Source organism: Tetranychus urticae, chromosome 3 (assembly GCF_039701765.1).
Source record: "Tetranychus urticae isolate SD_2017Ah chromosome 3, NJAU_TeUrti_SD_1.0, whole genome shotgun sequence".
Classification (NCBI taxonomy): domain Eukaryota; kingdom Metazoa; phylum Arthropoda; class Arachnida; order Trombidiformes; family Tetranychidae; genus Tetranychus; species Tetranychus urticae.
The window spans coordinates 15,071,701-15,089,621 of NC_142960.1; the positions used below are offsets into that span (position 1 = coordinate 15,071,701).

Sequence of the window (17,921 nt, forward strand, 5' to 3'; positions counted from 1 at the left end):
GCCAGTAGTCAGGTGATTGTTACCGTAGATACCAATGAATATCAAAAAGTGAGCATTTCTATAGTTTTAGGTTTCTAATTTGTTTCCATAATTGTTAATCCATTAAAACTCTTCATTAATAATCTCTATTTCTGGTTCAACCACGATATTTCAGAAATTTCATCTCTGTGATTTGTCGATTATGAATTATCTCAACTCTTGACTTGTCCACGTTTTTGGTACCAAAAATGTTGTAAACATGTGACTTGGTAAAGACTACTTCAGCTGATATTCAAAGTTGTTAATGTGATTTTTGTTTTCCTTTTTTTTGGTTTGATTATATTTATTTTGTTATTTAAGATGTCATTATCTATTGATAGCCTATGCCCAATTGACCTAGATAAAATAGGTGTGGAATCTGAACAAATTTCAATAACTAGTGATGATTTATCCAACTCAGCATGTCTTTTCAACTCTCTTGTTTGTCAATCCATTAAATTGCTCAAGACAAGCCAAACTAAGGACGATAAACCACTCAAAATATTTATGATCCTGTTTAATCAAACATATAACGAAATAAGTCGATATCAAATGAAGAATTTTGGTCTCAATTTAAAGTCATTTAAAGATGTTAATCAATTGATTGTTATGGACTTCCTCACTGATTACAAAGATGGTATTGTTACTAGCGATGGTTCAATTTCATTGCCCGCTCTCATTCAAAAAACTTTGGATAAAATCAAGCAAACGTTGTCCTCTGAAGATGATTCCAGTAAAGCCATTGTCTTGGTTGATGACGTTTCCTGCCTTCTAATTTTGGGTCTACCATTGAATCAAGTTTACCAATATTGCCGTCACTTAAGGAATCTTATTCATTATCATAAACTTGTTTTAATCATGCAGAGCTATTATGATTACGACGAAGATGACACTGATATCAATAGACTATGTCAGAGTTTTATTGAAACATGCAATATTTGGTTACAGTGCAAGCATCTGGATACTGGGTTTTCCAGCAAAGTTGATGGGAACTTGATTATTAATGATTATCATCAATGGCCTACAAAAACTCATCATTACCATTTCAAGAGAATGCCAAGGAATGTTAAAGTTTTGCCTGTTGGAGCATTTTCTTAACAGTTATTAAATTCAAAACGAATTGTTTAATGGTAATGAGCTGCCGAATTTGACCATTACTAGATTTATCAATTATTAAATTGAGACCGATGAAAAAGCAAAATTTATCATTGATGGTAACAATGCTCGAGTTTATATTTTTTGGACATGATTGACCTGATTCTCATCCGCAATGTCAATGTCAATGTCAATTTAAATGGATATGTAATCTTGTTGGAAATGATTATCGTTATTGCAAGTGACCACCAAAGATGAAATGGCAAATAAAAAATCAGAGTTATGGAAGCAAGTCAAATTGTATGTTATCCAAAGTTCAATTCAACTAGGACCAAGTATCAATTATCAAAAGAAAAAAACTCATCATTTTTGTTTGGTCAACAACATCTGAGAACTCGTTTTGTTAAATAATATGCTCCACGAACGTTGGATTAATTTGTAACTGATACATTTTCGTATTTAGTTTCTCGCAAATAAGAGATAAATAACGTAGATCAAGTTTAAAAATATCTCAACGTATTTACAGCTCTATGTTGCAAACTGCATATGTTCTGTATCTTTATTTTCCATTCTTTGGTTGACCTGTGCCAATGCTCCTTATACTAACTTGTGCCCTTCATACTTGACTGACCTTTACATTCACGGGTTGGTTGGTTTCTCGGAGAAAGAAAACTTTATTCATGTAATGTTATGTCTCCGTCTTGTCAACATACATCTTATGCGATAATTCAAATTTCACCGTTGACCGATCACGGAATACACATGCACATTTAAATTAAGATTTCTATCCATCTTCTTTACCATTTTGAATGTTCATTTTTTTCAAATGAAATTTACCTCTTCACTGATTGCCCAAAAATTGAATCGACTGTTACCTTTAATATCGCTTTTGCTTATTTCATTTTTGTGAATGTAATTTAAAGTTGTGAAACTATTTTCAATAATTCAAATCTCAATAACCTAAGACAATATTTGTATAACGCTGTAAACGCAAAACTACTAAACCGAACAGCTTTTATACTGACAATTTTTGACAATTTCATTGTAAAACCTTTCTAATTACCATTTTTTTCATTCATTAAACAAATTTGTACAATAATGTACTTAAAAGTTTCATGCTGATGTTACATTTTCATTTATTTTTTAAATTTACCATAATTACTTTCTTAATTCGCTGTTGCATTTATTTACAGTAACGGCTAGCAATCGTATTCATAGAACTACTAGATTGACATTAGTTATAAATTATAAATCATAAAATGTAATTCAATATTAAAAATATGATTTGAATAGGCCACGAACGAACGATTCCAGTTTTTATGTTAATTCAAGAGGCTTCCCAGCGTTGTATTCAATAGTATTCAAATTTTCGGATATAACATGTGATTTAAGATTGAAATTAGACAAAAGTATAATAAAACGATCTTAAAAACTCAATAAGTAGAGAGTGTATCGACGAAGCAAGTTAATATTCTAGATTTTGTGTCTAATTATTGACTTTTCATTAGATTTTAGACTAGGACATAATTCTAATTAGGTATAAAGCTAAAATCTATGCATTCAACCTCTGGAAATCTTGTTACAAAACACACTTTCTATCTGGAATCAAGAGTTAACATTTTAAAATTCATTGGGTGAAAATATTTATTAAATTTATTTAACACATTAACAACCTGAAACCAGGAATAAATTTGAGTAGTTCAATTGATCATTTGTTAGATATATTAAAAAATTTACAAAAATGAATTAAATATTTTGCAATAAAAAACAGTGGAATTATTTCCATTAATTGACTTAGATTGTGCTGGAATTAAAAAAGTTGCATTAAACTAGGCTAGAAGCTGGTGTAGCCATATTTAATCTCGTTGGTATTGGTTCCCTCCTAAACGGAGGTCGTTCGTTTAATTGTTTAATTGATGGAGGTTGTAAACCCATTGCGGAATCATTTTGAGTCGGATAAAGCTCTCTGGTTAGTTTGGGTTCAGGATAAACGAGAGTGACATCAGTTAATGGTCCTTCTCGAGGAGATGGCGAATATTTTGATCTAAAACCAGAATCACTGAAAGGTGAATTACGGTAATCTGTTTCTCCTCTAGGAACAACATTGCACCGGAGAGATTTCATCAAGTCTCCGGAGTGATCATCTTCAGGTGGACAGTGAGACGATGTTGACTGAGAGGCCGGTAATGGTTGAGGTGGTTTACTTTTTACATTAGTATTATTTGATGTAGCAGAAGTAGCTTGAACTGGTTGACTGATTACTGTTTCAGCTGTTATCTTCCGTCGCCCGTTTGCTGGTAGATCATAAATATCTTTAATATTATTATTAGGAGTATCACAATTAGTTTTAGCAACAGTTTGATTGCTAATATCATTTATATTACTACTATTATTATGACTTGTAATAACTTCTTCATCACTATCCTCTGAGCATGAATGAACTCCATCGTAATAAACTTCAGCTTGGGTGGTTCCAATGCAAACACCATTGATTCTTGTATGACCACTACAACCTGGTTGAGTATCAAAGGTTCCTATTGTTTCACCAGGAGCAATCGCTAAATGAGTCTCTGATTTGGAGCGAACCCCATTATTGTAACATGTTGTTAAAGTAGAGACGAAATCCTTGTTGTAGCTTAAACAACTTTTTGGTCTATCATAAGCATCATTCAAAGTATTTCCATTCTCTGTTGCTGTTGTTGGCTGATAATCAACATTCCTATTATTTGATTGTTCAACTCGTTGGCAAGTTAATCCGTCATGGTAATTGTTGTTTCTATGGCGAGCAGGATTTGGTTGATATTTACGTGGACTTGGTGTTGGCTGATTTAAACGACTTTCCAACCAACATTTCATTTGATTTTTCAATTGCTCAGCTAATGAAAAAAAAACAAAATAAATGTAAAAATTGATTAGATTTGAAAGAAAACAATTTACAGGAAAAATGAAATATAAGGTAAATGTCAAAAGGAAAAGATTAATTAAGAGAGAAAAAAAACACCATCTACTGAGCAATAAACAATGATTCGTTATAACAGATAAATACAAATGATTGGGATAGTCTTAACAGTTTGTAATTCATTTGCATGATTATCCCATTCAACATTTGTAATGCCTCTATTTGAACAGATAATTTATAATCATAAACTGTTGCTTGAATAAAAATGAATCAACTATTGAATCGTTCATATTATAATTAAATAAAGAGATGAAAAGAGAGAGAAGCATTGAAATACAGTGATGATGATGGTGAAGAGGAAGACGACCAGAATAAAACAAGAGAAGATGAATTTTCATTTTTATAGTTGAGGCCGGTTTTGGCTTTTGCTTTCTATCATACCAAACCTAAATAGATGATGCTTGAAAGGTAAGTTAAACAAATCGATCTAAAGTTTATATGCTAGTTGAATTGCAAATTACACAACAAAATTTGTATAAACGCAAAACAAAGACACTTTCGTATTTACCTGAATCATTTTACCTGAAAAAAACTTACTCAACTGGCTTGAAAATGAGTAAACTCTTTCAGTAACTCATTTATTAATACAATCTTAATGTAAAATCTGAGAGAAAACAAAGATCACCGAAAATTTGATGATGATTATGATTTCACATTATCATTCTCATATATCTTGTTTTCTAGATTATAATTATAATTACAATAATAATAATAATGCTAGATTAACATTGACGATAATAATATTAAGAAAAAAGTTAACGTAAACTGAGGTCACTATTTTGGTTAATGATTACGGGTAACAATTGAATTGATATCGCAAAAAGATAATCAGAATATAATTGATGATGATTAATGTCAGCATAAAAATGTTGCTTTAGTTGCTTACCTTGCTGTAATTGGTTTCTTTCATAATCTAATCGCTGCTTAAGGTTACTACGTTGATTGCGTTCAATACATTGAAGCCGTTCGGTTGATAACCGTGATTTAACCGTTTCATTGAGAGAAACCATTTGAAAATTGGTTTTCCTTTCAAGACTAGATATTTTATTATTCAAATTGCTCCGGCAATTTTCAATTTCCTCCTTTAATTCCTTCTTTTCTTTAAGTAATTTCTTCTCAACTTTTTCAATCAACGGAACACAATAACAATTATACACTTTACCAACCGGTCCTTTCCGTATATTACCAGCTAAATCAATATAATATTGTTCACCCTTACGAAGAGGCTCAGTAGGTAATGAATTAATGCGAGGTTGAGGGAATTCTTTAGCATCAGGTAACATAGGGCAGCCATATGGACTGTGATAAGGTATCTTCTGGTGTTCTTTTGATGATTTAGTCTGAAAGAAAGCATAAAAGAAAAAAGAAACGACAATGAAATTCAAATTATACTGAAGTAGGGAAAAAATGGGAAAATATCAAAACCAAAAACTAACCTTATGCTTTTTCTCGCGACTCTGACGACTTCCTTGGCTTGGTAATGATTCACTTTTGTGTTTTGAGCGCTTAACTTGAGGTGGATCCTTAACAGGAATAGCTGCTATGATTTCTTGAACTTCTTTGAAATTTTTTCTCAAAGCAATGTCCATAGCTGTTTCTCCTTGCTATCAAATGCAAACAATAAATAAAAATTAACATTAGTGCTGGGCGATTTTATCGATAAAATCGATAATTATCGATGATCGCGGGTTGCAGCGATCATCGATCACCATGAGCAAATATCGATGTTTTCTAATTCCCTTTTTACCATGATATACAAACTCATTTTGAGGAATTTTTTCTGAGTTACTTGAATTTTTTTCATACTTTTAACGTTTCCTGGAACTTTTTCACTAAACATCGATTATCGATGATCATCGATTTTCATTGAAAAAATTGCGTAATAATCGATAATCGGAAATTCACACAATCGCCCAGCACTAATTAACATTATTAACCGGTTGTAAACAAAAAAACATTTGTTATTCAAATAAAAAATGTTAGCGCCATCTTAACAGACAATTTTTAATCTCTCTTATAAAGAAAGCAAAGAGCAAAGAAAGGGTCAATTAACTCTTTTGTTCGGAAGATGGCAGTTATGTAATTTTGCTTTTTATTAACAGGTGAATTATATTTGGACATTTATACCTTATTTTTGATAGCTGGGTTACAACCAGTTTCCAAAAGTATTCGGGTTAATTTTCTCCGTCCCATGGCTGATGATATATGTAATGCAGTGTCTCCATTCTGAAATTATAATAGTGATAATAATACATTTGAAAGGGTTGATTATAGTTTTAACAGATCTTATGTTAAATCTAAACAAAAGCAACAGTTTGTTACATCAGATCTGGTAAGTTTTCATCTATTTTTTTTCATTTGTTACAAGTTTGGTTTTTTATTCCTCAAGTCTGGTTACTGACGTTATAATAGTAATTGTGGTGATGTTGATTGAAACTATATCTTCTGATTTATGAATTTTAGCCTTTCAATGGTTGATGGTGTTTGTTGTTTGGGTCAAACCTGTCATCACGTAAAAAGAGGTAGCAAATTGCCTAAAAACAATATCTAATCATCAATTGATCATCTATCCATTGAGCTTTAAAATATCTGATCTCTTGTTCTTGTTTTTCCTCACATTTCCCTTTATTTTCACTATACTTATTTCAAAGCAAATTTGCTCACGAATTCGGTGAGATTCTGTTGCCAAATGATGATTTATAGCCTTAAGGGTAAGATGATGAGGATAAGCCGGATTTGGATAAAGTAAAATCATCGATAAACAGCAACAAAATGAAAGGTAAGAAAACCATTATGCACTTGTTACTATGTTACCTTCAATTTTTGTGAACATCATCATCATTATTAGTTACTTTTCTAATGAGTGAATTTTTCTTCCAGATTGTCTGATTTTGAAGTAGCAAACCCACTCATCGGAAGAGCAGGCTTACAATTAAAATCTTACAGATACAGATGGACATACTCAAAAATTTTCACAAAGAAGCGCTTCAAGGGGTTAAATGATTGATTTGATTGATCATCTAAAGCATTTTCATTAGAAAGTTGGAAAAAGATTTCATCTAATAATGGGAATAAATATTTACAGCTTCAAGGAAAAAGTCTATTGAACGAGAAAACAAGCTTCAAATTAAATTCAACCGCTCATTTCATCATGGAAACTCGGGTCAAGTTTATCCAGAAAAAAATTTTGAAATTGAACAGCAAAATGAAAGGAATACTGAATACCGGAATGAAATGAAATTGCTTACCTTGTTAACTTCATTGACATTACAAAAAGCGCTAATCAAAATGCGGACTACACCAGCATGTCCATATCTGGCAGCAGTATGAAGTGGAGTATCACCATACTAATTGAAAGAGAAAAAAGATAAAGCAATTAAGATGATAATTAGTTTACAATTAGACTCATCATTGAAAATCATAAATCATAATTAGTGAAAGTTAGGTAAGTAAATGATACATTGATGAGGGTTAAAATTGACTGGAAAATTATCATAATTATTAATAAGAAATCTTTGTCTTTTTTTTCAGTTGACCTTTTGATGGTTGCCTTTCAATAATTTATGTGATAACAAATTAATCAAACCAGAGGAGCAACCAGGACGAACAGGAATAATGAGTTAATTAGAGCAACAAGTTGATGAATAATCTTCAATTATTGGTCTTTTCATTATTACTAATTCAAAGGCCTCAAGGTTGATTAAACATTTGCACGATTGGAAATCAACATGAAAAATAACACGAAATCAAGTAAAATCAAAGCATCACTATTATTATTTTGATGTTCAACCTGATGATGATAATAATGATGAGAAGATGGTAAAAGATGAAATACGAACGGCAAATGTATACAACTTTGATATCTATTGGGTGGCCTCAATCAAGTTACATTTCAAGTAAACATTAATAGATCAAGAATTGAATTGACCTGATTGACCCGAAAGGTAGTAAAAAATGTTCAGTAGCACTTTCAACTTTATTAAAATGTCAATTATTATTATTTTCATTTGACGGATCAACTCACGAGGCTATAAAGTATTCATTATCATCATCATCATGTTTCACTTAACCTCCCAAGAAATTGGTTTTAACGCAATTCGCTCAACAATTTACGCAGACTTTTACAATTTAAACCTTAAACTGGTAAAACAAGTCAAAAAAGATTCCAACAATTTAACCTTATAAAAAATAGCAAATAATTTACCAAAGACAATATAATTACATAGGTTTACATTTTAACATTTTTCAGGTTTAACAATGCTCCAGTTTGTAAACTATTAAAGATTGAAATGGCAGGATTAAACAATTGAATTTTTTGCTTGAAATGGGCAATTGTTGTGAACCAGAAAAAAACCAAAATTGAGATCAACTATTTAAATATATTTGGATTGTTATTGTCTTGAAATTGCTATGTTTGAAATCAAATAATAGCTGTTAATCTGACTCTTTCAGGTGGTTTACAATTAATATCCTTTACTATTCCCTGGTGTGTCATTCAATGCTCGTCATGAACACAATCAAATGAACGCCCAATGAATTAGTAAACTATTTGAACAAAAAACACCAGGCGGTTGAATGCAATTGCTCTCAATAACTCCACCCGAGTATTAATAGTGTTCACAATTAACTATGTAATACAATTTTCTGTCTTCAGTAAATTAATTTGATACATCAGCTTCATTTAAGGAAATGTTCATTTTAGATTGCAATTTACTCTGTCATCTAATCAAATTACACCTAAATTGATGGAGTGGTAAAGGTGAAATATTAACATAAAAATCAGGTTTATCAGTTTTATAAGCTGAACACAATCAAATGCTGGTAATTGTAACAATTGAGAAACATGACTTTTTCAATTTTCACTAATTTTCAACTCACACTCAGTTTTAATTTTATTATTGAAATTACTGGTTCAAAATTTGAATATTTTTTAACTTCTCATTATGATATTGCAACTCAATTTTCACCTGAAAACTCATTAACTTTCAACATTAATGTAAATGTTGAACCTTCTGCAAAAAATCATATTGGAAAAGGTAAGAAAGGTGCAAATGAAAAGGTTTGAAAATTGATGGTTTTCACTGGAAAACTGGAAACATGAAATTTTCTGAATAATATTGAACTTGAAAAAGGTCAAAACTTTTACTTGAATGCAATATGAATGAGATTTTGAATTATGAGTTGCAATAAAATGTTATCGCTTTATAATTATCAACGGTGAGATTTACATGATTTTAATAGCAACAATTAACATGAATAATTAAGATTGGATAAGAAGAAAGAAATATTCTTATGCCGTTAATATCCCATTGTTTACATGGTCATTTACTTGGACAAATTAACAGAGTAACGGTTGAGTTGGAATGAATTGAGAAGAGATTCATTAAAATTATTCCCACAATCAACAAAGCAATACGACATGTAATTCGCTGGATTCATCATCATTACCAACATCATTATCAAGTATAAACTTATTGTTTTGACAGAATCAAGTTGAGCTTAAAAATGATGGTTTCAAGCCAAAAAAGGTGACTTAACTTTGATTGTTACCTGTGAAAGTGAATCTGATTACTAATCACTCTAGTTAAGACTGTGCTTTAAATTGTGATCAGGATTCCATGAAATTTGAAGTGAGCAGCAAACAAAAAAAACAGTCAAACAAACAGACTTTCAATGAAATAACAGAGCAAAGACAAGAAAAGACATTCCCTAATGACTGTTACCTGAAGTGTTTTTTTGCGCATTTCAATGTTAATTGATATGGTTAGTTGTACAAATCAACTCACCTTAAAACACTCAATATTCACAGGTTTAACCTGCAAGTAACAATCATTAACTTGAAAGCTTTTACCTTTTCAAATATGTCATTTACTCAATACCAGATGAATAGTAATGACAGAGGCAAAACCTTTAATCATTGATCAAAAATCGTGAATAGTTGACAGTTAATGAACTACAGATTTAAAGATAATTATTATATCTTTATTAGCTAAATTGCATTTATTAAATTGTAATACAGCAATGAACACAATTACATAGAAACGTAATTAGTTTAACATTTAATCAATCAACCTTTAAAAGGTCGATGATTAAGATTTGTTTCAAGCTCAACAATTGATGCAATTTTTGTTGTCATTAAGCGATTAAGCCTATTGAGTGAGGAATCATTTTTAAAGGTTAAGATTTATTTGAAAACAAAAATTAACCTTAAAAATGAATTTTCATCCCATTTATCATCTTTTTTTCATGATTACTTGAAAATCATCTTTCAACTGATTTAAGTTTCATCTTTTTAGTTCCCTTATTTACCTTACATTCAAGTTTCAACTGTTTAAAATGTTTTACTGATCAACATAATCGTCTTGATTATCCTTGGGTTTGTATTTTTTGGGTAAAAATTTGACCCTCTCAAGAGGTTGCAATTGATGATTAAATGGCCAACCAATTGGTTTAATTAAAAGGTTATTTAAGAATCATTGTTAATATGTTTAAATATAATATTTTTTACCATCCAAACGATGCTAGGTTATTGACATATCAAATTTTTCAATTTAAAAAATGGTCAAACTGGATATTGCTTTTACTTTCTAATGATGTTTATTACACTGAAAAATGATTCAAAATGGTAAATTAAGAAGATTAAGAGGATAAATTGTTAATGGTAATGGTAATGATGAGATGTTATTATCTTATTATGGATAGATAACTTTTGAGGTTCCTTTTTGGCGGGAAAGGTTTTCATCACTTGATAATGGATTATTGCTGGAGAAAGTTCAGGATGGAAATGATGAAAATGATAAAAAAAGTAAAATTGACGAATCAATTGGAAAGGTAAAAAGATAAATGACTAATGTCTCTGAGAGTAAAAATAATTTTGGGTTCGTTTGATTGCTAGTGAACAACTGTTGTTGTGCCAACACGCGTTTCTTATTGAAACCAGTTTTCGGTGATAAATACGATGAGATTGATAATTATTTTTTTACTCATTTTACTCTCATTTAAGTTGTCACCCTCAGGTTACGCTCATAAGTGACCCTTACTTTTGACCCTTTAGCTACCCTTAAAAGTAAAGGTAAAAAGGCACTTTTCGCTTGCTTATAAGATTGCAGATGAAAGAGCTTTCTAATTGCTTTTAAATTAACCAAATTAATGAGGAAGCTGCTTGAGATGATGATAGGAAATAACGATAACAAAGATACTTTTAAGACTCCCTGAAATAGGAAAGCTTTTAGTGTTTAATACAAAAGGTGAGACGTTTTTTACGCCCAAATCGCTAGGAAAGTTGAAAAGATAAGATGAAGATGAAGATGAAGAAGGTAAGAGAGAAGAGATGAAAATGATGATAAAAAGTGACTTACGTTATTTTTAATGTCAGCTTTGGCTCCATAGATGAGTAAATTTCGGCAACTCTGATTATGACCTTGTTGGCAGGCGAGATGAAGAGCTGTATTACCACTCTGAAAAGATAATTGATATTCAACAATTATAATTGACAGGAAAAAGAATGGGCTTGCAATTGGATCAAAGTTGATTGCAAGTGAAAGGCAATTTAAAATTGATTTAGAGTCAAGTAAATCAGCATTTGCATCACCAACAGGTTGCAATTGATGTCTTCAATTAATTTACCTGAAAAGCTTGACATTTGTCAGCTTTTAATTTCCAATAATTCACAATCATTGCATTCACAATTTGTGGTGAAAAAGTGTAAATTTCAAAATGTCAGCTTGTTCTGATTTTATTTTCATTTTTCATTTTTGATGGTTTCAATGATTGTAATGATATTGTAATCAAAAGCCAATCAAATGGAAATTGAAGACAAAATAGTTAATCACTTGCAATTGAAAAGTAATCAGAATGATCAACAGACAACAACCCAAGTCCAACAATTTCATGGGAAGAAGAGATGATATGAATAACTCCTTTAACATGCACCAATAATCATGATATTAATTGTGAAAGTTATTAAATTGTTTCACTTTATGGTAATTGAACAATCTTTACACTCATTTGCCATTCAATTGTACAATAAGCCAAGTAAAGTTGCTAAACAAAAATGCTAACAACCCTTAAAGTTGCATTTGAAGCATCAACAGGCGCGGTTGTTAAAACATTCAAAAGGTAAGTAAAGGTAAAACCAAAAATCTAGTTAAGATTAAGAAGGTTAAAAAAGTGAAATTTGATGCTAAAATGATGAAAAAACATCATCTTTTTACTTCTAAAAAGTACTCATCTTCCATCATCACCAGTCTTGAATACTTAACCAACAGGAAAGCTTAAAAATAATCTTAAAATTGTAAGTTCACAAGGTATCAATTTTATGTTCATCTTTGAAACAACATTCCTTCAGGTTATACCGACCTGGTGGGCCAACAATTTGTCCCTTTCAATACTATTTGTATCTCTTAACATCATCATCCTAATTGTCCATTTTGATTGTTGACATGATCGATACAATTGTTCATTTTTATTGGCGTAAGTAAACAATTTCAATCACTTTTACCATCTCACACTTAATTTAAATTGCAAGTGATTTGCATTATCAATGCATATCATTATCAATCACTCATTATACATCATTATTTTTGGATGAGTTGCATCGTTAAGTTGGCCCTTTTTAGTTATTAATAATCTGATTGATTTTTTTAATATTACTTCCTAGTTGTCGATGGTCAGTTGGAAGGTTAATGTTTAAGGTTCAAATGTTGTGTTTTAATACGTGTTTGACTCGTGCAGATGCATTTAAGCACCTTGACAAGGTAATGAAAAATATTGATGTAAACAAAAAAATTGCTGCCTTTTAACTGACATTTGACGAGGTTTGGTAATGATGCTTTTTTTGGTAATTGTTAATGTTAACAATTGTTGGGATTGGATGTAAATTGACTGGTGAATGGATTTAATGTCAATGGAAAATTGCTTTCAAGTAATTTCTTTTACCATGTTAACATGACAAAAGTTGAATTTTATTGGTAAACCGTGATCAATTATTAATGTGCATCAACATGATCAATAGAAAATTTTGTAAATAATGAAAAATGCAACATTTCAATTGACGATTTCAACTCATCAAGTTGATGAAATATCAAATAATGATGAAAATATTTGTAATATATTGATTGTTGTGATGAGACAAAAAAGAAGAGGATTCATTGAATGAAGTTTCATTCTGTTGAAATGTTTTGTTTGGCTGAAATGAATGAACAGACAAAAAACTAGGAATAAAAGTTCAGTTTTTTTTGTGTTCAAATCAACAATCAGTGGTCATTGAAATTTGTCAGCAGATGAAGGTTAATCAAAGTGGTCAGAGCCAAAAAACAAGGTTTCATATTTACAAAGAGCAATGGTTATTGAAAGTAGAAAGTTGAATATTTGACAGTTGATTGAGGAAAGACAAGATAATGACCATTGATCAACTTATTATTTTGATCAATTGTGGTTGAAGAGTCTGAAAGGATTTCTGGTGAAACGTTGACAGAATCTCTTTGAATGTTGGAATGTTCAGTTGATCTTTACTGTTTTGGGTAACAATTTGGGTTAAGCTTATTTCAAGCGTTTTAAGGATGAAACAATGAATCAACGATTTGAAGATCAGAAACAGTCAGACGAGTTTAATTGCTATCTGATTAATTGTTACAATGTTTGCTTATTTATTTTTGATACTTTTTTTGATATCGTATGATATTTGAGCCAATCGATACATTTTTTTGATGTCAAATGTTAAAAATGATTGCAATTAAGGTCAGGTCATAAGACCCTCAAGTGGAGTCGTGAATAACAATGATCAACTTTAATTGTTGACTGAATTACAAGAAATCAAACTGAATGACCGAATTAAAGCTCACGATGAGTTTACAGTAAATTCAATGTTTATTATTAATACTGGCCTTAAGGTTGGTGAATAAAGGTTAGCAAAGGGTCAACATGAATAAATTAATGAGTTGATTATATTTTCATAATTAAATTGATCATCAATTTATAATCAATGTTTAATCAAAGTCAATTTAACGATAATTGATCTCACTGTTTGGTCAAAAGTCTTCTAGTTTTAATTGTTAAACAAATCTAATAAAACCTTTCAGGCTACTTCACATCAACAATTTGTTAATCAATTTTCAATCATTATCAATCTAACCATCAACAAAAGGTTAAATTGTTTCATCGCTGTTTCAATTCATTGTAAAATCTAATATGATTAATGAACTTGATATCCAATTATAATATGAAAAGTCAACTGTTAATCAGTTGATGATCAGGTGACTTTAAAATAAGGTTAAGGTTAACTATTTAAGTCACGGGATTGCAATTCAAATCATAATTTTAAGGAATCGTAATTAGTAGCTCAACAATTAATTGCTCAATTAATCCTAGAAATTTAATTGATAACCAAGAAAAAAGAAAATGAATTTCGTGAAATTTAATTTAAATGGTAAGTTAATTCTCACGGCTAATCTTGATCTGATTTAACCATTACAGATTGTTGTTTAATTCATTAATCTCGACAATTAACTTTTCAATGATTTAAATTATTCGTAAAATCTCTGAACGAATATGAAATTATGTGAAAGTACAAATGTTCATGATAAAAGTAAAACTTGCTTGATGATGATCAAGTGTACAAGTTGATTTTGGTGCATGTAAATGTATTTTGATTAACACTTTGATTCACTAAAGCATTAATTACAATTGAATGAGCAAAACATGATTAAATTAACAGGAATATTTACGGATTAAAGTAAAAAATTAATGCTTTTTAAGGTGTTAAGCAAGAAACAAAAAAAATGTTGATGTAAACATACAAAAATAGCAAATCTTTTTGCCATTTTTACCATTTCTGCTTTTCTGGTTAAATCTTTCTGTTAAACCGGATTGTAAGTTCAGGTTGGTTCCCCTTTTGGTCAGTTGAGGGTAATGAGCAAGTAAGATAAAATCATGTTCATCTCATACGATAAGTGACCTTGTTCACTTCGGAACAATGAAGAAGTCAAGTTGAGTTCGTGTGAGAATTAGTATTCATTTGTTTACATGGAAACCAGAAAAAAGTTTGATTCTGAAATATTATCCCAAGTTGCAATGATAATGAAGAGGAAGCATGTGGATGAGCTTGGGAACTGAAAATTTTAACAGGCAAAAATAGTCTAAATGGTAAATATAATTTAGATCAGATTTGAATTGTAATAAGTCGTAAAATGATTCATATTGAGAGTATAACAGCTGTGATATAATCAAGAATGATTTGTTTTTAATTGAAGTTTTCATATCAATAAGAGTATTAATAATGACATTACATTCCATCATTTTGATTCATAGGAACATTAATAATATAATTTCATATTTCTCTTCATGGATAAGAATAATTACAATATCAAAAAGGTCATCCAGAGCAATCATAATGCAACTAATCTTTACTTTTAAGGTAAAAATAGCTGTTAATGAAATGATTGATTAAAGGTGATTCCTAGTTATTTGTATAAACAAGATTGAAAATTGAGATGAATCGTTGTAACAGTTATAAGATTAAACAGTTTTTAGTTTAAGCTTTTTCTTGATAATTACAATTAAATGGAAAGAGTGATGTCCATTATCAATTGCAGGGAGAAATAATCATGTTGATTGAAAATTTTCTTGAAAAAATGAATCTTTTTCGGCATCATCACAGGCAATTTGACCTTTTGCTGTTCATTAAATTTACTGAGAAAAAAATGATTCTAACTGAATCTCTTTCATTTTGTTATCAGCATGAAATCCATCATAATAATAGGGTCTAACATGGGATAAGTTTTACCCTTAAAGGTTATTCACTAATCAGAATTATTTTGTTCATCATGTTCCTGTTCATGTTGACTAGACTTGAATTGCACCTGAATGAGTGATTGATTGAAACTAAATTGTATTTTGCGAAAGATTTAAAAATTTGTAAACTTATTGGATGCAGAAATGATTGTGAAGGAGAGATTGTAATTAGCATTTTTAGGTTAATTGTCATCTTGATTAATATGATAGAGTAAAAAGATTTGGGTTTTGTCCTTTTTTCATTCACATTCAACTTCAACTGGAAAGAGTTAACTTTTTGTTGTCCATTAACTGTAACACGCAAATGGATTTGAGATTATTTTGCAAATTGCTAATGATTCACTAGTAATTAAAGTTGATAATTTGATTGAAACGTTTAAACATTGTTAAATGGTAGCATTATGATTAATTAATTGGGTTTACTGTTGAGGAAAGGTTAGGTTAACAGATTAAAGGTTAGTCTGGATTCATTAACGGTTAGTAAATTATAGTTTCTAGGCAAATTGTGGCAACAATGAGAGTTGTTAACAATTTTGTTTTGCCCATGAAAGTTTCTCATCATTTACTGAATCGGGCGTGATTGGTAATAGTTCAATTTCCGGTCATCACACTCAGAATCTAAATACATGTAATGTATATAGAAGATAACAGCAACAATAAGTAACAACAATAACCCAAGAAATCAGGTTTTTCTTGGTGTTTTTTTACCTTCCTTTACTGGTGAGGTGAAAATACAATAACATAATAATATAATATAAAACCAATAAAAAATTGACTTTTTTTTCTTCAATCGTTTTTAAATCAATCAACCCAATCATTAACGGCTATTTGTTAACAGATATTATCTACAAATATAGAGTTTACAGTAAATATTTTAGGTGTAGTTTGGGTTGAAAAGAAAGGAAGAGAGAAACCGTTCATCATTAGATGTTCCTTAATTCACAATAATATACATTTTACATGTGAGGAAATGATAATGGTGATGATAAGCAAGACAATGGATGAGGGAAAGGGAAGAAATAAGAATATGGTGTAAAATATTGAACACAATGTATCTGAATGAAAGGGAACATTTTTATTTGTGAATCATGCATGATCCATGAAAGTGCCATTGAAATCAGTATGATTTGATGATAATTCATCTACTAAAGCTGGTAATAATTCTACGGCAAAATCACGGTCAGATTGTTGTCAGAATTTTCCCATCATATTCTTTTTTTTAGAGCAACATTAAAAACGCAACTTGTTTCTTTTGAAAAGGTAAAAAGAAGGAAGGAAAAAAAGCAAAAGAGAAAAAAGCGAAATGGAAAAATAAGAGGTAAAAGAGCTTGGAAAAGATGATGATGGCCAAAAGTGGCCTTTCTCTTAACCCTCAATTAATTGGGCTACTTAACTGATGGACTCAGGAAATGGATGTTTCTGTTGTCGCTGATTACTTTAAGATGTACATAGATATAACCATAGAGAGAAGATGAGGCTAAAACTTACCTTGTTTTTGATGTTGAGATTGACTTTGCTTTTAGCTAACATTTCAATTGCTTGGCTATATCCATTCCAGGCTGCTTCGTGAAGAGCAGTGTTACCAGAAAGTTGAGTCCATCTTATGTCAAAATCATGTTCACGAGGACGGTTTTCACTTAGAGAAGCCATATTTCATGTTCAAAATTAAAAACGGTAATCCAGACACATATGGCAGGAAAAGTAACATTCAAATGTAATCCGATTTGTAAGCACACTTTGAACACTTCAAAACAAAGCTCAGTTGGAGGGCCAAAATAGTGATGGCATAGGGAAATAATGAGCAACTTACATGTATTTAAACACAACACAACATAGTAAATTAACCATTCACAGTGAAATGAAATGAACTGATCTCACAAACTTACTAAAACAAAATAAATCAAGTTTGCGGTCAAACTAGAAAAACAACTTTTCTTTGTTTCCTTACATTCGAATAGATGGCGCACTATTACATAATAATTATTCAATATTCATTCAGCTTCTGATTGATTCAACAATTTAACATGTAAATCATTTTACAATTGAAATTAGATCAGCA

General features: G+C 30.4%; 2 protein-coding genes and 1 long non-coding RNA gene across 5 annotated transcripts; 2 read left to right on the forward strand and 1 right to left on the reverse strand.

Annotated features, from left to right (window-relative positions):
* The first annotated feature begins 201 nt into the window (after positions 1 to 201).
* Positions 202 to 1,198, forward strand: LOC149093458 (elongator complex protein 6-like). Its single transcript, XM_089268665.1, has one exon. It carries the CDS (start codon positions 340 to 342, stop codon positions 1,114 to 1,116), a length of 777 nt encoding a protein of 258 aa, XP_089124791.1. The 5' UTR covers positions 202 to 339; the 3' UTR covers positions 1,117 to 1,198.
* A 1,541-nt stretch (positions 1,199 to 2,739) lies between these two features.
* Positions 2,740 to 17,770, reverse strand: LOC107364135 (uncharacterized). 2 transcript variants are annotated; one of them, XM_015931455.3, is made up of 7 exons: positions 17,351 to 17,770; positions 11,431 to 11,529; positions 7,321 to 7,419; positions 6,200 to 6,298; positions 5,509 to 5,676; positions 4,959 to 5,412; positions 2,740 to 3,989 (listed from the first exon to the last, which is right to left on the reverse strand). In XM_015931455.3, exons 1-7 carry the CDS (start codon positions 17,510 to 17,512, stop codon positions 2,938 to 2,940), a joined length of 2,133 nt encoding a protein of 710 aa, XP_015786941.2. In that variant the 5' UTR covers positions 17,513 to 17,770; the 3' UTR covers positions 2,740 to 2,937. The 2 variants fall into 2 exon arrangements, with proteins under 2 accessions (XP_015786941.2, XP_089124793.1); XM_089268667.1 differs by lacking the exon at positions 6,200 to 6,298 and having other exon boundaries at positions 17,351 to 17,743.
* On the forward strand, positions 6,263 to 8,450 carry LOC107364139 (uncharacterized). 2 transcript variants are annotated; one of them, XR_001569077.3, is made up of 5 exons: positions 6,263 to 6,404; positions 6,536 to 6,594; positions 6,724 to 6,851; positions 6,953 to 7,517; positions 7,604 to 8,450. It is a non-coding gene; the product is annotated as an uncharacterized LOC107364139 (long non-coding RNA). The 2 variants fall into 2 exon arrangements; XR_001569076.3 differs by lacking the exon at positions 6,536 to 6,594.
* Positions 17,771 to 17,921: the final 151 nt, after the last annotated feature.